The sequence below is a fragment of the Hesperophylax consimilis genome, chromosome 22 (genome assembly GCF_061612785.1).
Source record: "Hesperophylax consimilis isolate HC1 chromosome 22, BYU_Hcon_1.0, whole genome shotgun sequence".
Lineage (NCBI taxonomy): Eukaryota > Metazoa > Arthropoda > Insecta > Trichoptera > Limnephilidae > Hesperophylax > Hesperophylax consimilis.
Window position 1 is genome coordinate 31,113,256 of NC_142857.1, and position 15,157 is coordinate 31,128,412.

The window sequence follows — 15,157 nt, forward strand, 5'->3', positions numbered from 1 at the left end:
ATGATATTAATGGACGCTAATTTAAGACTTGGGTTCGAACTTGAGAAGCAGTTTTCTCAGAATCTATGGTACCAAATGGGCTGAAATTTTGGAAAAGTGGTAAGAATCGTGGTACAAATCGAATTCAGTCACAAAATCTCCAAAAATTTGGATTTTTAAAAAATCATGATTTTTATGAACGCTAAATTTCAGACTTGGGTTAAAACTTTGGAAGCAGTTTTTTTAGGCTCTATGGTACCAAATGGGCTGAAATTTTGGAAAAGTGGTAAGAATCGTGGTACAAATCGAATTCAGTCACATTATCTCCATAAAGTTGGATTTTAAAAAAAATCATGATTTTAATGGACGCTACTTTAAGACTTGGGTTCGAACTTTGGAAGCAGTTTTCTCAGGCTCTATGGTACCAAATGGGCTGAAATTTTGAAAAGTGGTAAGAATCGTGGTACAAATCGAATTCAGTCACAAAATCTCCGTAAAGTTGGATTTAAAAAAAATCATGATTTTAATAGACGCTAATTTAAAACTTGGGTTCGAACTTTTGAAGCAGCTTTCTCAGGCTCTATAGTACCAAATGGGCTGAAATTTTGGAAAAGTGGTAAGTATCGTGGTTCAAATCGAATTTAGTCACAAAATCTCCATTAAGTTGTTTTTTTAAAAATATTATGATTTTAATGGACGCTAATTTAAGACTTGGGTTCGAACTTTGGAAGCAGTTTTCTCAGGCTCTATGGTACCAAATGGGCCGAAATATTGGAATAAAGATTAAAATAGTGGTACAAATCGAAATCAATCACAAAATCTCCATATAAGTTGACTCTTAGAAAAATCATGATATTAATGGACGCTAATTTCAGACTTGGAATCAACTTTTGGAAGCAATTTTCTCATGCTCTATGGTACGAAATGGGCTGAAGTTTTGGAAAAGTTCTAAGAATCATGGTACAAATCGATTTCAGTCACATAATCTCCATAAAGTTGGATTTAAAAAAAAATCATGATTTTAATGGACGCTAATTAAAGATTTGGGTTCGAATTCCCGCCGTGATCTGACTCTTACAAGATAGCTTCAAATTCTTACGGCAATGGCCGCCAGGTTGGCGTCATTTTAAATGAATCATTAGAGTCTATTCTACTAAAGTACTTTAGAAGGCAATACTGCACCCTAACGAAGTCATAGTTAAACGCTAGTCAAAGATATTATACATGTTTATTTGGACAGGTTATTTAATATAACTCAAATCGTTAATTGTTAGAAAATTTGACCCTTGTGTCTGTTTGGCGTCACTCCTTTATGACTCTGCTGCTGTAAGGTACAAGTAAAGATTGATTTAGTTAGTTTATGTAATTTGTTAATTGTATATTTGACGAACTCATAATATCCCTTTGCTAGCAAAATTTGGCTCCTGTCTTCCTGCAAGTAAACGAGGTGGTCGAGAGTCAACGAGAAAATCGCACAATCTTGTGACACGATTTAATTTATACAAAGATTTTAATGATTATGTCAAAAATGCATTAGAAGCAGGTAAAACTACACCAAACGTAAAAACAGGAAGGCGGCAACATCTAAATACACCTTGGTTTGATTCTAAACTGAATTTTCTAATCAAGGAACGAAACCAGCTTCACAAGCAGTGGAAACAAGACCCAGGTAATATTACTCTTGCAATACGTAAAAAAAAACTAAGGAACATAATAACTAACTTTAGGAGAATTCTAAAAAACAAATATTACATCAATAGCTTTCAACAAAGCCTAACTAACCCAAGAAAAACTTGGAAAACCATTAACTCAATTCTGTCTAACCGTGTACATAAACCCACCAACACAATTGAATCTCTCATCATAAATAATTGTGAAATTAGGGAACCCCGTGAAATATCGTTGGCATTTAAAGAGTTTTTCCTGTCAGTTGGAGAAAAATTGGCAGCTGCCATTCCATCATTCCCGGATGACTGTAATACAATATATGTAGAACCAAAGGCACGACAATCCTTATATATGACTAGGACGAATAAGGATGAGGTAATAAAGGTCATCTCGAAACTTAGGTCGAATGCAGCGGCAGGAATCGATGGAGTAACACCGTGCATTCTTAAAACCTGTAAAGAAGAACTAACGGGGCACCTTACCCATTTTATCAACTTCTCCATAGGCTCAGGAATATTTCCAAACCAGTTAAAGGTAGCAAAAATTATACCAATTTTTAAAGAAGATTGCAAGAAGTGTATTTCTAACTTTCGTCCAATATCGATTTTATCAGTATTTTCAAAGGTGTTCGAGTCAATTATCAAAGATAGACTGATAAAATACATCTCTAGCAACGATATCCTAACACCACAGCAATATGGCTTTCGGAAAAACTCCAATACTCAATGTGCCACCTTCGATTTCATTTCTAACATTCAGCAGTACATAGACCAGGGCGAATATGTGGCAGCTATATTTATAGATCTGAAAAAAGCCTTTGATACGGTAGATCATGAAATACTTCTAAAATAAATGGTATATTTGGGAATAGTCGGGAAATATTTAAATTTGCTCCGAAGTTACCTAGCTGATAGATTTTGCCTTGTCGATAACGGAGGGAACCTAAGCGGCGTTGGAAAAATCACATGTGGAGTGCCACAGGGCTCGATTATTGGACCTCTACTTTTCTTACTATACATCAATGATATAACTAAATGTGGCATCTCGGGAAAACTTCACCTTTAAGCTGATGATACTGTGATTTACTACCATTGTAAAAATCTGAAGGAACTTGAAGCTCTAATGAATAAAGATCTCGCAAAGCTGGCTAAATGGCTTCGATAAAACAAATTAAGCCTCAATGTTAAAAAAAACCCATTACCTTACTTTCGGAAAAAAAGATAACATGGGTATGAATATCATTCTTGGAAATGAAAAGCTACAACATGTTCAAGTAACGAAATATTTAGGGTTACTCATAGACTCTAACCTCTCGTGGAACTCCCATGTTGAGAATGTAAAATCCAAAATTTCCCCGATAACCGGTGTACTTTATCGACTCCAAGGTGTGCTCCCCACATCTTTACTGCGTGCAACATATTATGCTATGATCCACTCCCACCTGAGTTATCTAGTTAGTATCTGGGGAACCATTTCCAAAAAAAAAGTTCCGAAATACAAGTAATTCAAAATAGAGCCGTACGTAGTATATAAAATCTGCCATGGGATACACATGTCAAAGATATATACTCACAGCCACAAATACTTCCTTTAAGAGTCCTGCCAAAGTATAACATCACAACTGCCATTCTACAAATAATTCAAAACTCCTCACACACCAACACTAAACCAGTCTTTAATTCTGACATACACCAGCACAAAACACGATCTCAAAATCAAATTTATTTTATCGTCATCTACTTACACGACCAAATTTGGAATTAACTCCTTACAATACATTGCACATAAACAATATAACGCATTACCTAGTAATTTAAAACTTCCGTCAACAAACAAGAAAACATTGACAAAAGCTCTTAAAAGCTATTTCCTTAGCAGTTTCATTAATGACTAACACAATCTTTCTCTGGTACTCCATAATAACATCTGCGTTTATTTATTTTAATGTATTTTATTTATTTGCCTTGTCCTTTCTAATGTTGTCTTTCCCGAAATGAGTTTCATAAACTCATTGGGAATAAAACATTTTTAATTTGTTATCATTTTGTAATGTATTATCTTGTAATAAAAAATTTAAAAAAAACACCATTACTTTAGACTTAGTTACATTCATCATTAACTCATTCTTCTTGCATACTTCGTTCATCCTAGACACGAGAGACTGTAGATCTTCTATACTATTAGCAATCAGCACCGCATCATCAGCATACAACAGGCAACATACTTTCAAATTATTCAAATTTGCACCCAATCCCACCTCTTTCAATTCTTGCATACAATTATCCATGTAAAGATTGAATAACCACGGTGACATTACGCAGCCTTGTTTAACACCTTTTGTGATATCAAACCACCCCGTAAAACCACCGTTTACCCTAACACATGCAACGCTTCCCTCATACAGAGACGCAATTGCCCGAGTCAGATTTGTATTCACTCCATACTTGGACAACACCTTCCATAGCTTTTTCCTGTCGACTCGGTCGTATGCTTTTTGCAGATCTACAAAAGCACAGAAAAGTTTTTGTTTTTTGCCAGAAACTTCTCAGTGAGCATACGCAATGAGAAGAGCTGGTCCATGCACCCCCTTCCACTCATAAAAGCACCTTGCACATCCCATATTTTATCTTTTGTTTCCTTTCTTAGTCTTTCAATCAAAATTCTACCATACAGCTTGCCAACTGAACTTAGCAGGCTAATAGCCCTATGATTACCACATTCCATACGTGACCCTTTACCTTTGTATAATGGTATGATCACAGCCCTTCTCTAGTCTAAAGGCGTATAACCTTCCTTTAAACATTGGTTAAAAAGATTGCACAACCATGTGAGAATTATACGGCTACCTCCTTTAAAATATTCAGCAGCAATATTGTCAAACCCGACAGCCTTACCATTCTTCATACATTTAATCTAACTTTCTATCTCATCCATGTTATTTTCTGTAAAATTCACTCCATAGTCATTCATATCTGATTCGCCGCTGGAAATACTGTCACTCACTTCGCTTTAGAAGACTTCCTCGAAATAATTCATCCATCTCTCTTTTATTTTTTCCTCATTCGTAAACATTTTTCCATCTTTTGATTTTATCACTTTCATGCTTCCGTTTTCTGGGCCACTCCGGGACCTTTTGACTTCTTTCCAAAACAACTTAATGTGTTCTTTGAAATGGTTTTGTCATTTTCATTCCTTCTTCCTCTTCTAGGCGTTTCTTTCGTTCTTTCACTCCAACTCTTACTTTTTTTTTAATATTCCTTATATACTTCTTTCGCTCGATACTTCTCTTCGCTGGAAGCACTGCCAGCCGCAATCAGACATAACCATGCTTTCTTCTTCTCTAAGACCAGTGCTTTAATCTCATCATCCCACCATGCATCACCTTTCTTCCTACCTTGCGTACTTATTCCACAAACCTCCCTAGCAGATTCACACAGACCGACTTTTATGTGTTTCCATGTTTCGTTTATGCTTAGAACATCCATTTCCTTCGCATTCAATCTTATCTCTGCACAATTCACATACTTACTTCTCACATTATCGTTTTGTAGTTTTTCTATTTTGACTCTTGTTGGAGTTAGTACCGTTTTCACTTAAGAACGCCAACCGCGAAAGAGGTTTACTCTTGACACTACTAAAAAGTGGTCAGTTTCGACCTCAGCCCTTCTGAAAACTCTTGTGTCCTCGGTAACAGCTCTCAACCTAGAGTCAATTACTATAAAATCAATACGATATACACTGGTCACTCAGCTTAGTATCCGACCAATCTGTCGTCACTGGTCACTCAGCCTAGTATCCGACCAATCTGTCGTCACTGGTCACTCAGCCTAGTATCCGACCAATCTGTCGTCACTGGTCACTCAGCCTAGTATCCGACCAATCTGTCGTCACTGGTCACTAAGCCTAGTATCCGACCAATCTGTCGTTACTGGTCACTCAGCCTAGTATCCGACCAATCTGTCGTCACTGGTCACTCAGCCTAGTATCCGACCAATCTGTCTCCACTTCTTGGTTCCCTATAGGCCCCGCGACGAAGGAGTCTACTTGGGACGACGGGCTTAATCAAATTACGACAATATTCGTGCTTGCTATACTATCGATGTGCATAAATACATTCAAACGTGCACTCTTTAAAGTGATTTGCTTGTACTTATTAATAATAATTACCTGAACCGTTTGATATTGTTTGGTCTTATACACCCTACTTTAAATAAAATAATATGATGCTGGATGGCGATCGTATAATGTTTGTTATAATATTATAATCATAAAAGTATAAACCCTACTCAAAGAATGCATAATGGTGTCGTCTTGAATATAGTATTTACAAAGTATCTTCTCTCTTGTCTATGCATGTCTGCTGATTGCATAATGCAGGTAGCATCTACCAAATGAGAAGAAGTTGCCTTTGGTGCCAATTTAAATAAAAGTTTTATTTTTATTTTTTTTATTTATTTATTTAATATTAAATTAACAATTTCATGTTATTATACTATAATTGTATAATATTTTATAATAATCTATAATTGTTTTAATCTAATTTTTGTAAAACTTATATACAATAATTAAAATTATAATTAAAAATGTTTTATACAGTAGAAATATTTTTTTTAGAGACCCCAGTTCTGCAGCTGTTGATTTTAGCGGCGAACTTCAATGAATTAACAGTTTCCTGGTAACATTCCTCTAACTGGGCAATGTTGACCAACATCAGCGTTTTAGAGTTGCCACCCAAACTGAGCTTCAATAGATACGTCAGCTTGGAGTTCCTGTACGGGATGTGGCTCTGCTTGGCCTGTGAGCCAGAATAACCTTGGACAACTCAGACAGAGACTTGTTGATGGATTTGGTTTTGTCCATCCTCTGCGAATGCCACTTTCTGAGCCGGCTAAATCCACGAGGTTTAAGTTGCTCACGTATCTCTCCTTCTTTTGTTGGTGGTAAGCAGATATTTTAATCTTGGAGACGGAGTGAGACCGGGAACTGCGCTCGTTGCTCGTTGAGGTGGTGGCTGCAGTTTGCCTGTTTCTCTGCGATGTCATCAAAAGCTTCATGAGCTCTGCGCAGGTAGTCACTGGTTCTTCTTTCAAATTAGTGACGTACACATCCAATCCTTTGCTGTCTGCCATCTTGATGCAGTGCTCTCCCTGTTCCTTGTTTGGATTTAGTAAGTCATAAATATTTTCATTGTAAATCTCCAAAAAGGAAGCGTGGATAGTAAATTCCCAGCCGACCTTGTTGAGATTGGGAAGGCTGGTAAAAATCATTTCGATGGCTCGAGGGATGATTCCCATCTTGTCGGGTTCACCGAGCCCCTCCATGGTGTACGTCTTGCCAGATCCGGTCTGGCCATACGCAAATATACACACATTGTATCCATCTAGTACCGACTGGATTAATCCTGACACCTCGGCAAAAACATCACTCTGGGGGGAGTTGGGGGGGAAGATTCCATCAAAAGTGAATTTGTGTTTTTGTTTCTTAAAGCCTCCGGAGATGCTGTTTGTCAGAGCCTTATATATTTCCATAGTGCAGGAATCCAACACGTCCACACTCAACAGTTGCTTGTAGGACTCCCCGGATAGAGGAGGCCGGATTCTGCAGAAGATTCTGATATGTCCTTTGAGGTCTTGGATTTCGTTCCTCAATTTCTTTTGATTTTCATGCATTGACTCGATAGTTTTTTGTAAATCAATATTGTGTTGCGTAAGGTGGTCAATTTGTTTGCCGTCCTGTAAATTCTTCAATTCTAGAAGTTCTTTGGTTTTATTTGTAGCTGATAAGTCGCTGGAGTAGTTAAGAATTAGTTCACTCTTCTCTCGAATGATCTCATCCTTTTCTTTTCCTTTTTGAGCTTCCGAATTATAAGCTTCGGTGAATTTAGTGCATTCTATGCTCTTTTCGTCCAATTTTTTTTCAATACTCAAAAAATCGTCAGTTGGTTTGTTCAACTTCTTATTCAACTCAATATTGAGCTCTCTCAGGTGAACTATGGTCTTGGTGTTATCTTCATTCTTTTGATCGATGAGCTTTTGCCTAGTTTTTAAGAAAGTTAGTTCGCTGGTGAATGACACAATCTTTATTTGATTTTCTTCGCAAGGGGAACATAACTGGGAACATTTAAGAACTTCTTTTTCAAAGAACTTTTTCAATAAATATTCAGACACTTTGCTGGCGAGATTGGTGTTAGCTTCACCGAGCTCCGTTGTAATGTGAGCCAAGTCAGAGCTCAGTTTGGATGTTTGATTAGTTAAATCCTGAATTTTGATGGAAAATTCGGAGGATGTTATTTTTTCTGACGCGTACATGTTACTGAGATCTTCAAACTGGCAATTGAGGTTTTTATGGCTCAATGTAAGATTGTATAACTGACCGGTGGCTTGGGAACTTTTACTGAAAACAGAATCTAAGGATGATTTGAGGGTTTCAAGCTCATTCGAGCACTCCTCGAGTTGATCTTTTAACTCTGAATTTTCAAATTTGACCACTTTGTGTTTTTCCAACAAATCATTATACTTAGCTTTGAAATCGTACGGAGCAATTTTAGCTGGCGGATTAGCGGGAAGCGCTTTGGGAGCGGTTTTAAATTGTTTCTTGGGAAGGTTTAAACTTTCAGATGGAGCGACCCTTTTGTTGTTTGTATTTAACATCAACTTTGGCGTCATCTTCAGCATGTCCGGTTTTCCAATAGTGGCGGGGATTTTGATTTCCTTGTTGATTTCATGCAACGGAACCTTTTTCACACTGTCGGGAGGGGTCATCTCGGAGCTCGGAAATACGAATTTCGGAACCTCCAACATCGATAGAGGAGGTTGACCAAGAGTTGGCAACTTCGATACCGAAATTGGCTTGGCAAATGATCTTGGTGTTTTATTCATTTTCTGTAACAGAAGAATTATTAATTAATCTTACTAGAATAAGTTCTGAAGATAGATAAATACTTTTGTGCTGAAATACAAACATACAAACACGAACAATACTTCACTAAGGAATTAATTCACTCGATAAATTGTAAAAAAGAATTTCATAAAATCTATAAAGAACATAGATCTGTACCTAATTATATTAAATCTAAAAGTGTCAGGAAAGCTTGCAAAAATTTGTCTAAAAATTGTTATAAAAATTATATAATGGAAGTGGAAAATACTATAAATCATGATGTAAAACATTTCTGGAAACACGTAAAGTCTATGAAAAAAAATGAAGTCGGGATCCCCGGAACTATGAATCATAAACAAAAGAGTTCTAGCAACATAAAAGAAATTGTTGACATGTTTGTCGATTTCTTTAAAGATGCGTTTAAACCTGACATTTCAGATGAACAAATTCCGGAATTTAATTGATATAAACTTGCAATTATCAAATATTAATATTAACATCACCGACATTACAAATTACCTTAAAACACTTGAACCAAAATTAAGTTCCGGGCCGGATCAAATTCCACCCATCTTGATTGAAAACTGTGCAGACAGCTTATATATTCCGTTGTTCATATTATTTAATTAAGTCTCTGTCAACGGGAATTTTCCCAAAACTTCGGAATAAAAGTTACTTAACTCCAATATTTAAATGCGAAGATAAATATGCAATTGAAAATTATCGTACAATTTGTATCCAATTATCGTTACCCAAGATTTTTGAAAAATTAATTCTTCTAGAGATAAACCCCAGCGTGAAATCCATCATTACAACTTGCCAACATGGTTTTGTTTCAAACAGATCAACCTAAGCCATTCTATCCCTTTACAAAAATTATATAACAAATGCACTTGCTAATAGACAACAAGTCGATTCTATATACATATACTGATTTCAGCAAGGGTTCGATAAGCTGGCAAAAATTGGCATAACCGGTAACGTACTATCCTGGTTTAAGAATTATCTGTCTCATCGAGAGCTTACTGTCTGCATTAAAGGTCAACTGTCCTACACTTTTACAGCTACAAGCGGCGTGCCCCAGGGATCACATCCTTTTCAACATATTTATAAATGACGTTACAAATGTATTTAAACGTGTCTTTATTTTGATGTTCGCAGATGATATGAAAATTTACCGAATTATTGACAATATTAATGACTGCTTATTATTACAATCAAATCTCATTAGCTTTTCTGATTGTATCCTAAATAAATTAACCCTTAATGTAAAAAAGTGTCAAGTCATGAAATTTTATAGGAAGAAAAACCCATTGATTTTCACATACTGTATGAATAATCAAGTCTTAGTATCTGTACCCGAAATAAAAGACCTGGGGATAATATTTGACATCAAATTAAAATTTATCTCCCACATTAACAATATAACCACTAAAGCGATGCAAATGTTGGGTTTCATAATTAAGAACTTCAAAAGATTTCAAAAATTTAAAAACTTATTAATTTATTGTATTCATCCATTTTCAGAAGCCATTTAGAATTTAACTCAACCATTTGCAATCCATTTTACCTCTCCGCGGTACACACGCCCTCCCAAATTCAGTCGCACACGATAGCTGCCTTGGTAGACTATTTGCTAAAATGTACTTTCTTGTTAAAACTCTGTTCAATTAAACAATTTAACTTTTAATTTTAATTTTTTTTAGTTTCACACTATTGGTACTCAAATTACAAGTTACTGTTGAAAATCTAAATTAAATCACATTCCGGGGCAGAGATATTGCGTTAAGTATTCCTCTGGCGTTCCCGACTTCTTCTATCATTCAAACAAACCAGTCTCTAAACATTCCTGGCATTTCAGCGATATTTAGAGTTTTGCCAGTACAAACCAAAGCAGGCCGAATTTTTATATATTAAGATTAATCCATAATATAATATAATTTGTTTTTGGGGTGTTATGCCGTGTTGCGCTAACTCCTTCAACAACAACAAATGAATGAAACTTACGTCTTTGAAGGTGTTGCTTGGATACTCGTTCTGATTGTAGTATCGGCTGTTGCGTTTATATGCCTGCAATTGCAAGGAAGGGGGGCATGGCCGGTAGGGCGCCGGGTAGGAGCTCCCACCCCGCGGTGGTGGGGCCTCTAGGGCTCCCGGGGGGCCCTCCAGAGTGTAGACGGCTGTTTCGCCTAGCTTCATGGTGAGGGCATTGAGCTCCATCGTAGGCATCATGGCGCCCGCACCTGCTGACCCACAAACATCTGAGGATAAATCGTTTGTACTTTCAAGTAAGGTAATGCAGATAATTTAGTCAAGATTGGCAACAATTTACAATACTGACAAAAACACAATGTTTAACCGTAGTTTTAAAATCTTCAAAGTCAATTATTTTGTCAAGGCACTGCACAGTGCACAATCGCAGGAGATACTTTCGCTAGATAACACAATTTTTTTACCTAACAAAATACGATTTATTTGACGTAATTTTAGCTAATTAATGCAATAATTATTAGAACCAATACTTAGTAGAGTGATGTGGGCACTTTTGCCAAAACTTGTACACGTTTTTATCATTTTTATACTTTCCTTTTACATTACTTTAATGGTTTATTTATAAGTTTCTACCAATACCAGATTACTAGAAGTCGGGTTTTTTTGTCAGTGCAGAAATTCTGGGACTAATTACCATAATATGAACTCCTCATTGGCCAGAATAGGTACCAAACGAGGGCGATAATGTGGATTCTTCAGTGGACATTATCAATTTATCACTTAATAAATACAAAAGATTGTTCCTAGGGCACTTTTGGGCAGTTTTGTATAAAAAAAGCTGTTTAGTAGTAAAATAATTGCATATAATTTTATAAACTATATTCCTTTTGAAAAAACCCCTAGAAAAGTTGTTCGAAAACTAATGTGGTCACTTAGTGGAACACATCTACTATTTCTGCAAAAATATTGCCAACTGCATGCAATCTAGATAACAAGGGAGTATCGTGATATTATTGTTACAATTATTATAAAAGATTACCAATGTTAAAAGAAAGAAGAGAAAGAGATGACTTGATCGAGAATGCGAAACTAACCAAAATGTTAATTTTTTTAACATAACATCTTTTGCATTCAATCCTTGCTTGAGTAAACACGGAAGAAAAAAAATTCCACAACATGTCATCAATGATACTTATATAAAACAATTTAAAGCTCGATTGGATGCTTAATCGAAGAGAAGAAAGGATTAAGTCATTTTAAAATTTAACGCAATTACTGTTAAACTTATTGTGAAATCAGATATGAGCAGAATGAATGCTCATAACATGTAATAATTATTAACGCAATTACTGTTAAACTTATTGTGAAATCAGATATGAGCAGAATGAATGCTCATAACATGTAATAATTATTAACGCAATTACTGTTAAACTTATTGTGAAATCAGATATGAGCAGAATGAATGCTCATAACATGTAATAATTATTAACGCAATTACTGTTAAACTTATTGTGAAATCAGATATGAGCAGAATGAATGCTCATAACATGTAATAATTATTAACGCAATTACTGTTAAACTTATTGTGAAATCAGATATGAGCAGAATGAATGCTCATAACATGTAATAATTATTCTATTTGGATCTAGTAGTTCTAGATGGTGTAAGAAAATCAGGGAATAATATAATTCCATCAACAATTTTCAAGTCAAGTTGGAAACAAATCATCTACGTGAGAGTTTAGTAAAGAAAAAGTAGGTTAGGTTAGTTAAGATTTGATGTTTATTCTTTTCTTCAATATTATGGAACCACTGATCAACCGAGTGGATTCTGTTAGGTGGAGGGCGCTGCGTCAGTCTCTACGATATGTAAGTATATAAAGTGAATGGTTACCATTTGGCCTGCGTGTGCGCTGAGCGCGCGGTGCACGGGGAGGGGGCCGGGGGTAGGCAGTGCGGCGCAGGGCCTCGGCGGCCACGGCGTGCTGTGCAGCATGGATTCGCCTGCCCACGGCGCTGTACTCTTCCACGGGACCGCCGCCCTCGCCACCCCCCAAGCGCAGCGACACCACAAACAGCCTGCAGTGGGCGGGGCCATGTTCCGAAATCAGGCGGTACTGGTGCTGGATCTAGAGGGAAATGAGACGGTTAAGATAAAACAGGACTTCGACGAATTAAAGAGTCTTCACAACTGAGGAAATAGGAGCGAGGATCATGATCCTCAGCAATGACGAAATTAAAATTGGTCATCTCCAAAAAAATATTTTTGTTATTTGTTTTTGGGGTGATATGCCGTGTTGCGCTAACTCCTTCATTAGCCAACGTTTCGGACAGCATTGCAGTGTCCATCATCAGGGCAGATGTGTTTTTGAGGTAGTGTTAAAATATGAGCTTATGTATGAGGTTGTGATACCGTGTTGCCAGCTCCAACCCTCTGAGCTAACATTAACGTATCATTTTCGTATAACGTATCACCATACGAATCGATACTTAGACGCTGATTCGCACCACCACCCAGCGCAGAAGAGAGGACTTATCCATACATTGGTGACCCGAGCGGTCACCAATGTATGGATATGTTCTATGGAGGGAGCCACAGGCTGGAGAATAAATCCGGATACGGGCGACCAGGAATTCGTGTATGGATCCTCGCAGTCCAGCTCCGGCTAGGCAAATGGATCACCAAGAGCTACATCACCCATGGTAGAGGAATGGACGAAGGCTACGGCTTCAAAGCGCCCCCATTCCCCCCCAAACCCCATTTTTCGTCTGGTTCACGAAAATAAATATGAACCCTTACATAAAGTAAGCGAGCCAGCTGAGGAAATTTCGTCACCACCGACGAAGAAACGCCCGACGCCACCAGAACCAGTGGCGTCCACTAGCCAAGACCAGGCGCCCACCAGCCGAAGACCAATGACCACAACGACTCTTGGGAAGAGTTCACGAGTCCCACCCGTAATCATGACCATAGGGTCAATGACGCACGGCGACATCACGAAAGAAGTGCAGAGGCACATTGGTAATGCCAACTTCAACTTCCGATATGCCAAAGGAGGCAAAATCAGCGTTGTGGTGAGCTCAGTAGAAGCCCAGAAAAAACTGATAACAGCCCTACGTGGAGAGGAGAAACCGTTCCACACCTACACCACAGAAGCGGAAAAATTGAAGAAGACCGTCATCAGGGGACTCCCGAAGTTGTAACCAGAGGAGATAATGGAAGACCTTGTGGATCAAGGCTTCCCGGCAAGGACTGTGGTCAAGATGACCCCCCGGGAACAGAATACCCGCTTTACCTGGCACACTTTGGCCAGGAAACAAACATGGGCCACCTGAGAGCCGCAGTGGTCTACCTGTGCCACTGCAGGATTACTTTGAGGAAGTACAGAAGCAACCACCTCCAACACGGAACACAGTGCCACAGATGCCAAAATTTCGGACATGGGTCCAGAAATTGCGCACACGTTGCCCACTGCGTCAAATGCGAAGGAAATCATGCCACACCGGAGTGCCCCAAAACCGATCGAGAAGAGCCGGCCGTCTGCTGCAATCGCGGCGGAACCCATCCCGCAAACTACGGCAAATGCCCCAACAGGGTGGCATACGTAGCTGCTCTCCAGCGCAGACAGGAGCAATCCAACGCCCAGAGGCGCAAAGAGGCAGAGCCCCGGGCACAGAGACCCGCGGCCCGAGTTGACGGCCGGTCCTGGGCGGACGTAGCGGGCCGAAGCAACCACCAGCAACAGGCTCCTGAACAACAGGAACCACGAAGACCCACACCGGAACAACGCCAAGCGCCAAACACCGGATCCTCTGATGACGAGGACATAATGATCCTACTGCAAGGCCTCATCAGGGTACGCGAAAGACTGGCCTCCTGTTCATCCAAAACAGAGAAACTGATTATCCTAATGGAGCTTCTCAAGGAGATCTCACCGTGAAGCTCCATGAGAAAAATTACAGCGATGGCGAAGAAATAGTATCCTTTTTTAATATAACAAAATGTGTTTTTTCTCCCACAGGAATTCTCTCACAAACTTTTTTGCAGGAACACCGAAGCGAAAAGGACGCAGCCAAAACATGAAAAAATGAAATACCTTAAATTCAGTAAATCACAAAGTAAAACAGCGTAAAAAATTCAGAACTTATTGTTTTTCTTTTTCTTGTCATTTGTATGAGGTTTTTTATCCAGTTAAGAATTTTTCCTCATAAAACTTATTAATGTAACATAAATTCAGTCAATTAAATACAACCATCAGATGGTGATAGTAATAAGGCTAATCAGCCGCAGTACTAGTTAGTTAGAAACATGAAGGGTATTGTTATAGGCCCTAGCTAGTTAGAGGATTACGAAAGAATCCATAAAATCAAAAAAAAATCAAAAAATCACTACCTCAAATAACACATCTGCCCTGATGATGGACACTGCAATGCTGTCCGAAACGTTGGCTAAAAAAGGAGTAAGCGCAACACGGCATAACACCCCAAAAACAAATAACAAAAATACTTTTGGCCGTGAAAATCTTAAATCATATTTTCCAAAAAAATACTTTTCGAGATATGTATTTGAGAAAAACAGTTTATGACAAAATATAAAAATAGAATTCAGTACACGTGTATTATTGTTTGTGCCAAGTCTA

General features: G+C 38.0%; 1 protein-coding gene across 1 annotated transcript; it reads right to left on the bottom strand.

Moving 5' to 3' along the window:
• Positions 1-6,235: 6,235 nt before the first annotated feature.
• LOC149413454 (kinesin-related protein 2-like) lies at positions 6,236-8,408 on the bottom strand. Its single transcript, XM_089644998.1, is given in 3 exon segments — positions 6,236-6,447; positions 6,450-6,518; positions 6,521-8,408. Coding segments are annotated over 3 exon segments (2,169 nt in total).
• Between the last annotated feature and the right edge of the window lie 6,749 nt (positions 8,409-15,157).